This window comes from Loxodonta africana, chromosome 25 (genome assembly GCF_030014295.1).
Source record: "Loxodonta africana isolate mLoxAfr1 chromosome 25, mLoxAfr1.hap2, whole genome shotgun sequence".
Lineage (NCBI taxonomy): Eukaryota > Metazoa > Chordata > Mammalia > Proboscidea > Elephantidae > Loxodonta > Loxodonta africana.
The window spans coordinates 65107265-65123003 of record NC_087366.1 but is presented as its reverse complement, the minus strand read 5'-3'; the positions used below and the strand labels follow the sequence as shown (position 1 = coordinate 65123003).

The 15739-nt window shown below is 41.8% G+C and overlaps 1 protein-coding gene across 2 annotated transcripts in view; it reads left to right on the top strand.

Moving 5' to 3' along the window:
• DTL (denticleless E3 ubiquitin protein ligase homolog) overlaps positions 1–11722 on the top strand; it is a 43115-nt gene extending 31393 nt beyond the window's left edge. For both annotated transcript variants that reach the window (XM_003422428.3, XM_064276936.1), the window contains 2 exons: positions 8793–9625; positions 11128–11722. In XM_003422428.3, coding sequence (XP_003422476.3) covers positions 8793–9625; positions 11128–11226 — 932 coding nt within the window. In that variant the 3' untranslated portion in view covers positions 11227–11722. The remainder of the gene's footprint in view (positions 1–8792; positions 9626–11127) is intronic.
• Positions 11723–15739: the final 4017 nt, after the last annotated feature.

Below are 15739 nucleotides of genomic sequence, written 5' to 3'. Positions count from 1 at the left end.
GAATGAAGTAGTTAGCTATGTGGGTACTTTGGAGAATGTTCTGTTCAGACAAAACAAGTAGTAAGGCCCTGAAGATGGAGCAGGCCTGGCATATTTTTTGTTCCTCAGAGAAGCTAATTTGGCCCCTTTGACTAAAATGGCGATGAGGAGGGAGGGGCACAGAGCAGAAATATGGCTCCTGCACGACTTTGGTTTTCATTCTGAGAGGCAAAATACCGTTGGAGGGTTTTGAGCAGAGAAATATCATGATGTGACTTTTCTTGACTTGATCATCCTTGCTCTTGTCTGGAGAGTGAATTGTAAGGGGATTAGGGCAAAAGCAGGAAGCTTATTAAGAAAGCCATTAAAATAACCCAGGAAGTAATGATGGCGACTTGGACCAGCATGGTAGCAGAAGATGTAGAAGAAGACATTAAATTCTGGACATGTTTACAAGATAGAGCCAACAGGCTGGGAGATGAGATGTGGGATGTGAGATAGGGCTACCAAGGATGACTTCAGAATTTTTAACTTGAGCACCTCCAAGAATGGAGGTGCCATTGACCTAAGTCAGGATGTCTGCTGGAGGAGCAGGTCTGAGGGCAGACAGCTAGAGTTCCACTTGGCTATATCATCTCGTATGATTATTAAACATTTAGATGGAGCTGTCAGGTAGGTGGTTAGATACTCAGTTCTGCAGTTCAGACCCCAAGTTATAAATTGGAGTCATCATCATGTATGTGGAGGTAGCTGTAGATGGAAAAGAGAATAGGTCTTGGGTCTGACCCTTGGGGCACCCCAGCGTTTAGAGGTTGGAGAGGTAAAGACAGTAGGTCTTGGGTCTGACCCTTGGGGCACCGCAGTATTCAGAGGTTGGAGAGGTAAAGAATACTAGTAAAGGAGACTGGGCAGGCACAACCAGAGAAGTGAGAGAAAAACCAGGTGAGTTTGCTGTCCTGGAAACTGAGTAAAGAAATGAGCAGCGAGGTATGAATGTGGTCGTATGTCTCTGGAATGTCAGATAAGGTAAGGACTAAATACTGGCATTTGAATTTGCAATGTAGGGGGTCACTTGATCTTAGACGACAGTTTTGGTGGAGTGGAGGTGGCCTGATTGCTGGAAAACACAAGTATAGACTGTATAGACAGCTCTTTCATGGAGTTTTCTGTAAAGGGAAGGAGAGAAGTGAGGTGGTAGCTGGAGAAAGATGGGTTGAAGTTTTGTTGTTTTTATTCTTTTCTTTTGTATAGGACTATAGCATTTTGTATGTGATTGGAAAGATCCACTAGAGAGAGGACAAATTAATGTAGGGAAATTTGCTGGAGCAATGTCTTCAAGTAAGCATGAGGGCATGACATCTAACAGTCAAGCGGAAGGGTAGGCCTTTGCCAGGAGCATAGATAGTTCCTCCACGGTAACTGGGGAGAAGGCAGAGTCTGTAGGTCTGGGTGCAGGTAGGCGGGTAATGGGCTGGGCAAAACTTGGGAAGGTTCCTTCTGTTCTGATGGCTACTATTTTCTCAGTGAATTAGGAAGCAAGATAATCAGCTGAGAATGAGAGAAGAGGTGGTAGAGGCTGAGGAGAGAGAAAGTTTGAAATAATCATCCGGAGAATAGAAGAGCCAGCCAAAAGTGATCCGAATGTTGTCTATAGATGTACAGTAATAAGCTTGAAAAAGTCAAGCCTAAAGCTTTCATTCAGCCTTCAAGGCCCAAGGTAATTAGGGAGTTGAAAGTGAGACAGGGAAATGCATGCTCATCTCTCTGATGACTTACGTCGTTTCTTCCAGGCTGTTACACAAGCAGAGCTAGACTTCAGAGGGAAACCCTGGTGGCGCAGTGGTAAAGTGCTGCAGCTGCTAACCAAAAGGTCAGCAGTTCGAATCCACCAGCAGCTCCTTGGAAACTATGAGGCAATTCCACTCTGTCCTGTAGGGTCGCTGTGAGTCGGAATCCACTCCGCAGTAGCGGGCAGGCTGCAGAGAGCTCTCCAGTCACACCTGTGAACCTTTTGCTGCTGCTGCTATTGCTGCCTCACTTTCTGGTTTTTGTGTTTTGCTTTATTTAAAATTTTTACCTTTTTTTTTTTTATTAGTGTTACAATTTTAACAAGTCAGCTAGTTCTGCAAAGTTAAATATGGTAAATAACGGTACCTAGATCTTCTCCCCAGTTCAACACCTAGAAATTTTTTAGTGGATTCTTTGATATGAGTAAAATTCTTTGATATGAGTAAAAAAATTTATATCTAAATGATATTCATGCATTTATATGGTTTTTTTTCCAGCATTATCTTTTGACATCTTAATTCTTGAGATGAGGATTTTTTAACAGATTTATTGAAATACAATCACATACATAAAATTCACCCATTTGAAGTATACAATTGAGTGGTTTTTAGTATATTCAGAGTTGTGAAACCAATGCCAATCTACTTTTGTCATATTTTCAACACTCCAAATGAGCTTTCCTATTTCTCCACATCCTCACCAACATTTGTTATTGTTTTTCTTTTCAGTTACAGCCATCCTATTGGGTGTGACGTGGTATCTCGTTGTGGTGTGGATTTGCATATCCCTGACGGCCAGTGATGTTCAGCTGCTGTTTATGTGCTTATTGGCTGTTTACATATATTTGGAGAAAAATCTATTTAAATTCTTGGCCTGTTTTTTAATTGGGTTGTCTTTTTTATTGTTGAGTTCTAGGGATTCTTTATATATTTTAGGGTATGAGTTTGTGCCATATATATATGTGTGTGTGTGTATACATATATATATATGATTTGCAAATATTTTCTCCCACTGTGTTGTCTTTTCACTCTCTGATGTTTTTTGATACACAAAAGTTTAATTTTAATGAAGTCCAGTTTATCAGCTTTTTCTATTATCATTGTGCATTTAATGTCATATCTAGGAAACCATTGCCTGACCCAAGATCACAGAGGTGTATTCCTGTTTTCTTCTAAGAGTTTTATGGTTTAAGGACTGTGATCCATCTTGAGTTTATTTTTGTATATGGTGTGAGGTGGGAATCCAAATTCACTCTTTTACATAGGCATATCCAGGTTTCCCAGTGCTGTTTGTTGAAGAGACCATTTCTTACCCCATTGAATTCTCTTGGCACCCTTGTTAGAATCAACCGACCATAAATTTGAGGGTTTATTTCTAGACTCTGAACTCTCCTCTCTTGGTATAAATGTTTATTCATACATCAGTACCACATGGTCCTGATTACTGTCACTTAGTAGTCAGTTTTCAAGTCAGGAAATATGAGTCCTCTGACTTTGTTCTTCTTTTCCAAGATTGTTTTGTCTATTATGGGTCCCTTGCATTTCTATGCTAACTTTAGGATCAGCTTGTCAATGTCTGCAAAATAGCCAGACGAAATTTTGATAGGGATTGTGTTAAATCTTTAGATCAATTTTTGGAGTGTTGCCATCTTAACAATGTTAGATCTTTTTATCCATGAGCATGGGAAGTCTTTCTGCTGCCTTCTTTTTATATGTAGTTTTCTCTCCCTGGAACCCTGGTGGCACAGTGGCTAAGAGCTATGGCGAGCTACGGCTGCTAACTAAAATGTCAGCAGTTCAAATCCACCAGCTGCTCCTTGGAAATCCTATGGAGGCAGTGCTCCTCTGTCTTGTAGAAAAAAAAAAAAAAAAAAAAACCCTAAGTTTAAGAAATATAAAAGAAAATAATCATATAATGAGGAAAAAATCATCAATATTCCCACCACTTAATTTTCATTAACATTTACAGTTATTTTTTGAGACTTTCCTCATTTATGCATAGAGATTCTTTTTAACAGAGCCATAGTTATACTGTATTTTGATTTCTTGGGTTTTTTTCATGGAACATGATGTATTCTAAGCATTTTCTATGTTTTGTTTTTATAACACCATTTAAAATATTCCACTGAGTTTACCCAGCTATTCTCTTGTATTTGGACATTTTGTTTCCAATATTTTGTTGAAAGTTAGGTCCCTGTACCATTAAAATAGATTCCCAGAGGTGCAATTCTTGTGTTAGTGGCTATAACCATTTTAAGATTTGCATAAAAAAGCATGATGCTTTTAACTGGGTATTTTTAATACAGCAACTCTTCTTAGTTTTGAAAACTAAGTCACGAAAAAAGTGACACATGGTGACCAAATGTGGACCATAGTAACAACAACATTTAGCCAATACTGAGTACTACAACTATTGTTCTAAAAAAAACCAGTTGCCATTGAGTCGATCCCACTCGCGGTGATCCCATGTGTATGTCAGAGTAGAACTGTGCCCCGTAGGGTTTTCAATGGCTGATTTTTCGGAAGTAGATTGCCAGGCCTCTCTGGGTGAACTCAAACCTCCAACTTTTCAGTTAGTGGCCAAGCGTATTAATCACTGGCACCACCCAGGGCCTGGATTATCTCATTTAATTACCAAAATAATTGAACCTGAACCTCAGGGAGGTTAGACTTGCCAAAGGTCACACAACTGTGAAGTGGTGATAGAGCCAAACCCTAGCCCTAACTCTAAAGCCTAACCCTAGCCCTAAACCCTAGACCCTAACCCTTGCAGTCTGTTTCTAGAACACAGGCTAGGAACCACTCAGGAGTACTGACTCCCAGAGAACCTAATACAGCAAAGTTCCAGTGAACACCAGACCTGGAGTTATGCCTAGATTTCTCCATTTTTGGTTGATGCTGGAGTTACTCAGAAGAGCATCACAGAGCAGCAGCCTGACGTGAGTGCTGGGGGCTACACACTAGCCATCCAACCCTCTAAGCCAGCTTCCAGCAACAGATTGGCTGCAGCTAGCCACACTGCCGTTTTAAAAATTATGCCCCTCTGCTTTCCCAAGCTTCTCATTGTACCCCAACCCTTCACCGATGTCCTGGGGTGCAGAATTTCTCTTCTGGCCCTTTTAGCGCACCAGCTGGAAGGCTGTAAGTGCCAAGGCACAGCCCTGCTTCCCCGGCCCTGCTTCACAGCCAGCACCTACACTGTCCCTTACTATTCTTTCACTGCATCTCAGCCGGAGATTTCATGACACCGTTGAGGCCAATGGTTCTCAACCCTGGCTATGCATCAGAACCTGGTGGAGCTTTGAAAAGTTTAGGTGTCCCCAGAGGTTGATTCACTAGGTCTGGGGTGGGCACCGAGCACCTGTGTTTTTATAAAGCTCCAGGTAAGTCTGGTATGTGGCCAGAATTGAGAGAACCTTTGGTCTAGGCATTACTGAATGACAGAGGTGATTCTCCTTATCTTAAAGAGAAGGAAACCTTACCTGTTCTAAGCGGCTTGCCGCAGTCTCACAGGTTGTCAGGATAACTATAAAGTCTGCTTTCTTATGCCTAGAGCCCACCCTTATCCTTCTCAGCAGTAATGAAATTTAACAAACGTTGTTTAATAATTCCTCGTGAGGCACTACAGGGATCTGAGTCTAAAGATGAGTAAATCATCGCCCATATCCTTTAGGAGTGCACTGTCTAGTCCAGGAGGCAGATACAGAAAACATTTCAGCTGGCTGCGTAAACAGAGGGCTCGGAGAACCCCCTCCCTCTGGGAGAGGAGGAAAGAAAAAAGTTCGTGATTGCTTCACAATGGAGGGAACGTTGCCGTCAGAGCCTGGAAACGTGGGAGAATTTTTGCCTGGCAAAGAAGGGGCAGACTTGGCAGGAAAAACCACAGGAACAAGGGCAGAAATGTGACAGTGCATGGCTTGTTGAGGAAGCAGTGAGCAGTCTCCCGTACCAGGATCCCAAAGCAGCAGAGTAAGTGGTGAGACTGAGAAGGCAGTGTGAGGACAGACAGCAAACTCTACTGTAGAAAGAAGCCCCAAAATGACGACTGTAATAAGCTCTCTGTGATTCCTCAGAGGAAACTGACTTCAGGAAGCCTCCCAGGCAGTAGCCGCGTCTGTGCTACCAGGTCAGGTCTCACACTGTTCAGGGTCAGTAAGGGCTGAGTGACTTCAGGAGGCGAAGTACTGAAGGGAATGTCACATTTAAATTTATAGACCGATATAGTGACATATGATGCCATGTTAAAAACAAGGCCCTGCATTTATATATGTACATATGTGAAGAAATAAAAAGAGAGAAAGATAAACTATTAAGAGGAAAGAAATTTTATATATGTATGTATGTATGTTTATGTATGTTTTTTATGTGTATATATAATTGGTGTTTTTCCAAAGTATAATACACATTTATGCTTCTAGGTATGTGGAAAATTGTAGGATGCGAGGAACATAAGAGGGTTGAAAAGAGTTTTTACTTTTCACCATATTCCCCTCTGTACTGTTTGAATTGTTCATCGTGAGTTTATATTACTTTTATAATTAATTACTTTTTAAAAATTTTGTTTTTTAATGTAACCCAAAGCTTTGATAACTTTCAAAGTTAACAAACTTAGAATCTGCACATTGCAAAACCCATACTTTGAAGTTAACAAAATCTTCTCTTTGACGTCCATGGGCCGTTCCCTCCTCCACCAGAACACCCTGAAAGGGGAAGAAATGCTGCAGCTTTCCAACATTGTCAGATTTCCTGCTGACCTTTCCTGCACGTGATAGCTGAGGCGTATGCATCCGATTTGTCCTTGGCCCAGCTCCTCCTCCTCCCCTGATCCTGCCTTAGGATCTGTGTATTGCAAGACATCTACTATTTTAGGACTTTCTGCGCTAAATGTGCTCTTTGACCCATTTAAGTGGAGAATACGACAGTGGTAGCCGTGAGTGACAGACAGCCTGCACCTAGGAGAGAAACATCTCTAGAACTTGAGCATGTGGGCCTATGGACAGGCCACTGTTATTAACTCCTTTCTATCACGTATTATGAAAACTTAATGCAAAATGTGGCTTTCCAGTAATGATCTTTATTGAAGGAGCATTGTTACTTTGGCCAATTCTACAACACAGGCTTTATGAGAAATGTTTAGGCAAAAAGTCAGCTTGTAGAAGTACTGTGTTTCAAAGCAAGGCTGCTTGAGTAATGAAAAGCCTCATGGTACCAGGTAATTGACTGAAATTACTACTTGCAAATCTCTATTCCAGCTAAAAGAACGGTCATATTTTTATATCAGCTCATCCTAAATCCAGTTGCATATGAATGCAATTTAATAATTAAACTGAATTAAATATAGTCACCAGTCAAAGACAGTGACTGACAAATAGATGCCCTTCCCTGTTATTTGACCACAGGGATGTTGTTTCAAAAATCCAGAAAGCTCAGAAGGAAATTGAGAAAATAGAGTGCTATTTGTGGCAGTCTGCTTCCGTAGAAATTTACAGCCTCAGAAACCCTGTGGGTTCACTATGAGTTGGAGTTGACTTGGCAGTGGGTTATCTGTGACATCAAGATTTTGCTCAGAGTACTTGCCAAAGCCTGTAAACAAAGGAACAGGACACATAGAGAAGAGTCCTGTCCACCGAGTTTGATTTGCTTTACCAGGAGCAAGCACTTGAGATTCTGAAATGTTCTTTTGCTTGTGGAAAATAGTAGCAATCTGTAAATTGATGTGAGAAGCCATGTGTAACCAGATAACCTTAACAAGTAGTCGGTAGAATTCTTATGGAGATAAAAACTCTCTCTACTTAAAAGACCTGGCAACTGAGGCAGAAGAGGTGAAGGGCTGTGCCCAAGTCACGTAGTGAGTGATTGGCCAGGTTTCAAACCTGTGCGTTTCTGTTGGAGAGCCTCAGTGCAATGCCCTCTGCCCTGGTACTGGTCCTCAGTAGTTGCACGTCACTGAACGTTCACTACACAGTCTGTGACATAGGACGTTATGTGATTTGGATGTTATATGAGCACCATATTACAGGCAGTCCCCAGGTTATGAACACCTGACTTCACAGACAACTCATACTTAAGAACGATTGCTATAAAGCCTATTATACTAAAATTTTCAGTTAAGTACACCTGGCAGCACAATCACTTTGTATACAAGAGACATGAGATGTAAGTGCTGTGTGCGGGAAGCTGTTGTGTTCACTATGTCTGGTTATGTCCATGAAGTCCCGTTCTACCGGGATTTCTGAACTCTAATAACCTTACAGGACCACAGACGCATATGCACTCATACATTGCCCAAAGGGACGTTATTTGGCATGTGACTGTACATACAGAAATGTTGATGGCAGCATTGCTTATGAAATCAAAATATCATAAATAGCCTAAATGTCTTATTGTTATAATCTATTGATGGTTTGTTAAATACCTTATGGAACACCTATATTCTAAAATATTAGAACATTTCCTAACTGTTAAAAATAACACTGTAAACCTGTACTAAGTGGAGAAATACAATACATTAAGAAGCAGATTATTAAGTAGTATGTAGATTATGATCTCATTTTTGTGTAGAAGAAGCTTGAGAAAAGTAACACCGTAAATCTGTACTAATGTGGGGAGCTACTCACGATACATTAAGAAGCAGATTATTAGCAGATTAAGTCGTACCTACGTTATGATCTCATTTTCGTGTAGAAGACTCGTAAGACGTGTAATGTATGTCACATGTACAAGTACAGAAAAAATGCTGAAAGTACTTGTACCTGTGTGCCTTTTACATTTTTCTTCTTGGTATTTTTGTGTATTTTCAAAGTTTTTACACATAAATATTTTACACCAACGTGGTGGGGAGGCTGGCAGTGGGGAAGAGGTGGGGTAAGAATTCAATGATTTATATAATCTGCTCTCTGGCAAATCAACCCCTGGATGATTAAATTAAGTTAGCTGTAATCTTCTTTGGTAAGAATTCAGGGATTTTTTTCCCCTTTATGGCTTTCATTTCTGATTTTCATGACCCCACCCTCTCTTCTTTTTCAGTAACAGTAACAAGTAGCCAGGGCACTCCAGCCAAAGCCCCCAGGGTGAAGAGCAGCTCACCCATCTCCTCCCCATCGTCAGCAGCCTGTGCTCCGAGCTGTACTGGAGACCTCCCACTGCCTTCTAATACTGCCACCTTCTCTGCGGAAACCCCCCCTGCCAAGGCCCAGTCTCCTGTCAGCAGAAGAGCCTCCGTCTCCTCAGTCTCTCCCAAGCCACGGTCTTCTCTCAAGATGTCAATTAGAAACTGGATGACCCAAACACCTTCCTCGTCACCACCCATCACTCCACCTGCTTCTGAGACCAAGATCCTGTCTCCAAGAAAAGCCCTCATTCCCGTGAGCCAGAAATCATCCCAAGCAGTGGCTTGCTCTGAGTCTAGAAACAGAGTTAAGAGGAGGCTAGACTCAAGCTGTCTGGAGAGTGTGAAACAAAAGTGTGTGAAGAGTTGCAGTTGTGTGACCGAGCTTGATGGCAGAGTTGAAAAGCTCCATTTGGATCTGTGCTGCCTTGCTGGTAACCAGGAAGACCTTGGTAAGAATTCTGAAGGCCTTACCAAATCAAGCAGGATTAAAGGAGCTAGCATGAGTGTCTCTGAGCCCCCTTCTCCTGCCAGTCCTTATGCTTCAGAAGCCTGTGGAGCCCTGCCTCTTCCTTTGCGATCTTGTGGAGAAGGGTCTGAAGTCATCGGCAAAGAGAACAGCTCCCCAGAGAACAAGAACTGGCTATTGACCATGGCAGCCAAGTGGAAGGCTGAGAGTTCATCTCCACGAAGCCCATCATCCCAGACCCCCAGTTCCAGGAGACAGAGTGGAAAGCTGTCGCCAGGCGCGGTAAGTCAGCAGTGGTAGAAAGAGTCCCTGACTTGAAGGTGGTTGGCGGGAAGGTACACGCCTTAGCTAGAAGGGGCCAGACACGGATCTCTTCTCAGAAAGCTGAATCTTTAAAAAAAAAAGTGAATCTCTTCACCCCTAGGGTTGCCAGATTTAGCACATAAAAACACAGGATAGATGTTGCATGGGACGAGCTCACACTGAAAGTCTTTTATACTCGATGTTATTTATTGTTGATCGGAAGTTCAGTGTGACTGGGTGTTCTGAGGTTGGTCTGGCAACTACTTACTCCCCTTAAAGCCCCTCCTGCCAAGGCTCACACCCCTCAGCCCTGTTGCCCAGTTTTCCAAAGCCTTCCTCGTTCTCCAGGATATAATTCAGAAACACCTCCCCTCCCCTTTGTTAAACACTATGCCATTCCCTTTTTATGGATAAAGCCGTTGTTCGTGGGCAAAGTGCCAACATGCATAAGTAGATTTCCAGTTCGTAATTACAGTTTATGATTATTTAAAATAAAGTGAAACTTAGATACAGACAAAGTGATTTAAGGGGTAATCAGTTTGCAGGTTAGGAAACAGGTTAAGGTCATTGCTGCTGTAGTTCAGCCTTGAAGCTCCTGTTCTGTGTTGAGTAGAAGAGGGGAAGGTGATCGAAATCCAGTCCAGGAATCATGATGAGCGTATCGGCCCTTTTGAGGACAGAAGCTAGATAACCCTAGGCCAGTTCTAGTTTAGTACGTGTTCATATCCCCCACCTTTTATCATGAAGTCTGTCCTGTAAGCTTAGGAAAAATAAACTAGAGAATATTTTAAGGACTACACCTCATAATCTACAGAAAATGAAGCCAGACACGGGGGAGCTGTAAGGAGTCTTTCCTTTCTTCTCTCAAAATTATGGCATATCTGCTCTTTGTCCCTAGCCTAAATCTGCATTTTTTCAGGATAACTGGTCTCATTATGTGTTACAGAAAAGCAATTTCAATGAAAAGTTACTTCTTAAATCTTAGAGACTTTAAAAAAGTAGTGTGCCAGTCTAAGATATTCCTGGTTTCATGATTTGTATCTTTGAAGCTAAAGTTTCTTTAGAGAATTTTTTTTTTTTTTACGTATATGATGATGATATAGACTTCTTCGTAAGTGGGTAATAGCCACCATTTGAATTCCTGTTATTTGTAAATTCGGGAAACTGATTTATTCATTTATTTCAAAGAGGACGGTGATTGTAACTTCTTTGGTTCCGATTGGGAGGCTTAGCTTGAAAATATTTTTTGTTCACATGAAAAATCTATGCCTTCCTTCCATGCTGTCTGTTAATTTTCTACTATATTCAGTACAAATCCAGCCAAAAGAGACATTGCCATTAAGATATTTGAGACTAAAAGCTGGCTAAATAATCAAATTACTAGGCATCCTAACTTAAAATACCCTTTACTGATAACTTGCTGAGGTAACAGCTGATATTTTTCTTCAGAAATCCCTGAAATCTAAACTTTCCTCTTCTAGGTCGCCATTACTCCCAGCTCCATGAGGAAGATATGTACGTACTTCCACAGAATATCCCAAGAAGACTTCAGTAGTCCTGAACAGTCCACAGAGCTCTAGATGCTAACGGGAGTGAGTTAACACTTAGTGGTCCACTACAACAAAATGACAAACACAACTCCAAGTGACTCCGTACTGTGGTCTTGAAGAAAGCTACCATCTTTTTATTTTTAGAGAAAATTCTTTCAACTTGGAAATTCTCCTAGACTGAGTCTACCTTGGAAATTCTCCTAGACTGAGTCTACCACCACATTGCACCTGCAGCATCCTCAGGATGAGTGCTGTGTCTACGTTCCTAAAGTAAAATCTTATCACTCTCTGATAGCTTGAATGAATAGTCTTGTCTTTTTAAATTACAAGTCTTCTCTACGATCCCAGCTCGTGGGGGCAAAAAGACCAGATCTGTGTCTCTTGTCGCTCCGCAGCTTCCTGTGCACACCGGAAAATAGCTACAGCCACAGCACTAGGCCCATGTGAACACCCTCTGCTGAAGTCCCTGGATCTGTTCTGCCTCAACCTAGTGTCGTGTTACTGGAAATATAGAATCTTCTCACTACACTTTTGTGGTTTTTGCATTTTTTTTAAGTATTACATAAGAAGGTGGTGTTCAGATAAGTACTTTCGTGCTGGTTCAGTATAAAGATATAGTCTCTTGAATTCTCATTTTTATTTTAAAACCAGTGATAGATACCGTCTCTTTGAAGAAATGTGAACAACAGTGGAAAGCTTTGTTCATCTATTTTCCCCCAAATGTAAGTGTTCCTTTCTATTCCGTGTGAGATTTAAAACCCCCATATTTTTACCAAGCAGTTACCTGCCCAGCATCACTTCCTACAGGAAGCTAAGATTTTCACCAATTTTTAGTAAAGGAAGATATTTATAAAATCAGTAGTCATACACCGAAGCAGGGGTTCAAAATCAGGTACAGTTATGTAGCGTAAGTCATCAGATTGTAAGAAAAAGTAATGATTCTGACCGTTGTGTTTGTTTTGTTTTTAAAAGAAGGTAACTCTAAACTGAAAATCCAGAGCCTGAAAAAGAACGCTCATCTTTCTCGACTCGATTTCTTGGGTTCTCTAATGCACATAAAAAGTAATGGCCTTCTCAGATGGCCCTGAACCAAAAAAATCATCAAATTTTCTCTAAATATAAAATATAGAGAGTGTACAGACTGACTCCTAAGTTAATCATGTGCATAGTATTGTGAGGACCCCTCCCCTTAGCAGTTATGTATCGATCATCTTGAAATGAACCGTTGTTTTCCACTTTTCCCCTTTGTAACCTCGTGGAAGTAAGCTCCCTGTATTTTCTGCATGCTGTGTGTTTGGAGGGGAGTCCCTTCCCAGTCACGAAGCTTGATTTGTTTTATCCATATCCTCAAGGGCTGCATAGACTTGACTTCTTCTTTTGGTCATAATTTTTAAATGTATTGTTAATGAAAGCTCTTCAGTTCCTTTGGCTCTTATAAGCTTGTAAGAACCAGGCCTGCAAAAGACAATTTAAACATAGATTCTCGGTGGTTGTACCCAAGGAGAAAAATAAGTAAAGGGAAGCCCTAGAGTTGCTGTGCCCAGAATAAAGCATGCCACAGCATTATCAGCACGTTTACTAACTCTGCTTCTGTTTGGTGTTTGATTTTTGTGTGTTGGTCTGTGGGAAGCTATTTACAACCAGTACCTGCCAGTGATGCTGCCTCTCTTGCTTTGAAAAGCCAGAGAGGGAAGATGTCCCTGAAAAAGAAAAGAAAAAAACAGATGCTTTTGTTGCTTGTATCCCTGTGCATCTCCTGGCAGCACAACTGAGTGAAATTGGGGCGCCGACACTCTGCTAGGTGTAACGTCCCACTTGGAAAACTCGTGGCTGCCAAAGGTGAGATGTAACAAGATAATAATTATTCCTGCCTGTTCCGGTGTCAGACTTTGAGCTGATCCTGAACAATAGAGCCTTTTACCTCATCTGATGTCCCTTTCTGAGTTTTTTGCATCAACTAGAAGCAGTCTACACAAAGAACTGTAGTAGTAACCACAAAATCTCTTTTACTTGCTCATTGACTAAAACTTGTTTATTCCCAAAGATGTGATCTGTTTCGGGCTGAAAGAGGTTTTAATAAAATACATCCTCGCTTGGTCAGACCTTGAGCATTTAGGGTGGCTTGGATTCATGGTGGAGGGTGGGGCGATGCCTCTCTTTCTCTGAACAAACATTTCCAGCCCAGGCTTCCCATTTGAACACTCTGAGCACTCTTGCTGGTCACTGTATTGGCGTTTCCTTTGGGTGTCTCAACGTGGGCCCTTAATTTACTTTTGTGAGGGTTGACTATAATCCCCCAAAATGCATCTCTTTTCATTGGGGCTGCACATTTAACTGATGATGAATCAAAACTATGTGTAGCTACCCCTGTGGGGAGTTCCGCCCACACTCCTAGACTTCATCGCTTAAAATTGCACCAAGACCCTTGGGACACTGTGTAGGAGCCATTTCTTTTAACAACTGCAATATGGACAACTGGTGAGAACCTTAAGTGTGTGCGTGTGTTGCTTTAACCCCCAGCTTGAAATCAGCCTACGGCCCTGATCTTAGTCACATGTCAGTTCGCCAGATGTTTTTGAGAGCCTGTCACGAACAGATACACTGCTGTGTTCATGACTTCTTTCCTAATTTTCCTAATCCAGAGTGAAATTCCTTTGCACTGTTCTTTAAAGCACAGAAAGAATCAGTTCCACAGCTAGGGACTACGGGCAATGTTTTACAAATCCACACCAGAAGAGAGACAGGGAGAAAGTCGTACTGGAAAAACTGAGTCAATGTCCTTACAGCCATGAACTGCAAGTGTTTCTGCTTCATAATTCTACAAGGGGCCGGACGTGGCCCCAGCTGACCCCTTGCTGCCAGTAAGTAGATCTCACTGCTTCCCACAAAGGTCTTCATAGAAGATTCTTTTCTGTCCTAGGTTTGGCTTTTGCCACATCACGGATTAACCAGTTACTCATTAAATTTGGGGGGATTATGGAAAACCTGCCTTATGCGTCAGCTCCTTAGATATTTGTTGGAAGTCACAGGCTGGCGGGACACAGCGTTTTGTTGGGCAGGAGATGAGTTCAGTGCTTCACTAGATCTGATGCCAGAAATACAAGCTCAACTTCTTATAAGATAACCATTTAGTTGTCTAAAGTTTTTGGTTTAAAAACCTGTTTTATTTCTGAGCTATGTTTGAGTGAATGCTCTGAAGTGTAGGGTTGTCAGAATGATGTAAATCCAGCCTTTAAGAGTCACCGGAGCATATCAAGCAGTTTGTTCAGATCAGGGTGCCTACAGCAAGTGTGTACGACACAAATGGGAGGCACTGCCTTATTAAAGAACAGGCTTCTTCCATCCCAACAGCTCATCCCTCTGCTGAGCCAGGAAAAAGGATTTCGAGGGTAGATAACCAGGCTCTTGGAGTTTCAGAGACTTAATATTCCACTTACACTCCAATTCTCTTTAATTTTCTTAACTTGCCACTTGCCCCTTCCTGTTTTGACACTGTAAATAATTTGTATTCAAGCCATTTCATTCAATATGAATAGCACATTTCAAAATGCCTTTGACTGGAAGACGTTCAATTCAGGTGACACTTATCCATTGCCTGGGCGTGAGGCACCTGGTCTAAGGGCCCTTCCCTTTACTTTCAGTTCTCAAAGGAGTCACTGTAACTTCAGTGGCACTTCAGTAGGCCAGAAGCCAGCATTTGAGGGACACAGGCAAGGACAGATTTTCCAGCCCCGTGAGCAAGGTCATGAGCAGCTCCCGTGCAGCAAGTGCTATCTAGGCACGGACTGTCCTCCCCAGAATCTAGTTCAGCTGCTGCTTGGAGCCCTTTCGCTTTTCCAAGTGAAATGCTTTCTCATACATGTTTTATTACATTCTTTACAATGTTCTGATATAATGGTTAAAAGCCTGATCTCAGAGCTGAACTGCCTAGTTTGACCCCAAACCTTCTAGATGTTGACCTTTGGCAAGTCATTTAACTCCTTCGAGTCAGTTTCTTCACCTGTAAAAATGGGGTTTGTGGGGTTCATAATGTAAAACTCCTAGGACAGTGCCTGGCATGTGATAGCTCGTGTTTATTAAATAGTTACTGTCCGCTGTTTTTCGCACGAGGCAGGGAGGGCAGGGGTAACTGCCTATATTTATATTTGATAACGGACATGAAGGTTTAAGTAACTTCTCAGACCTCTTAACTCACCCCTGTTTCCTTTCTACTAGAGCTATGGTTCTCAAAGGGATGGAAGCTACCTTAGAATCATCTAAGAAACATTAGTATGTTTGTACGTTTGTTTGTAAACATAAATGTTGCCTTGGCCCCTTGGTCCCGGGACTTTTCAAAGTGAACCAAGCACACTATGGGAAGAAAATCTCCAGCTCCCAGGAGTTAGAGATTCATGAATTTCCCTCCAGGTACACAGGAAAATTACGGGATTATTTCATAGGTGGCTTCAGCCACTGTTTAAAAAGGCTGTAATTTGCAAATCTGTATCCTGAACTCTTAAGCAAACCAACACCTTTGCTCAAAAAAAGCCCACCCTCCCACTTC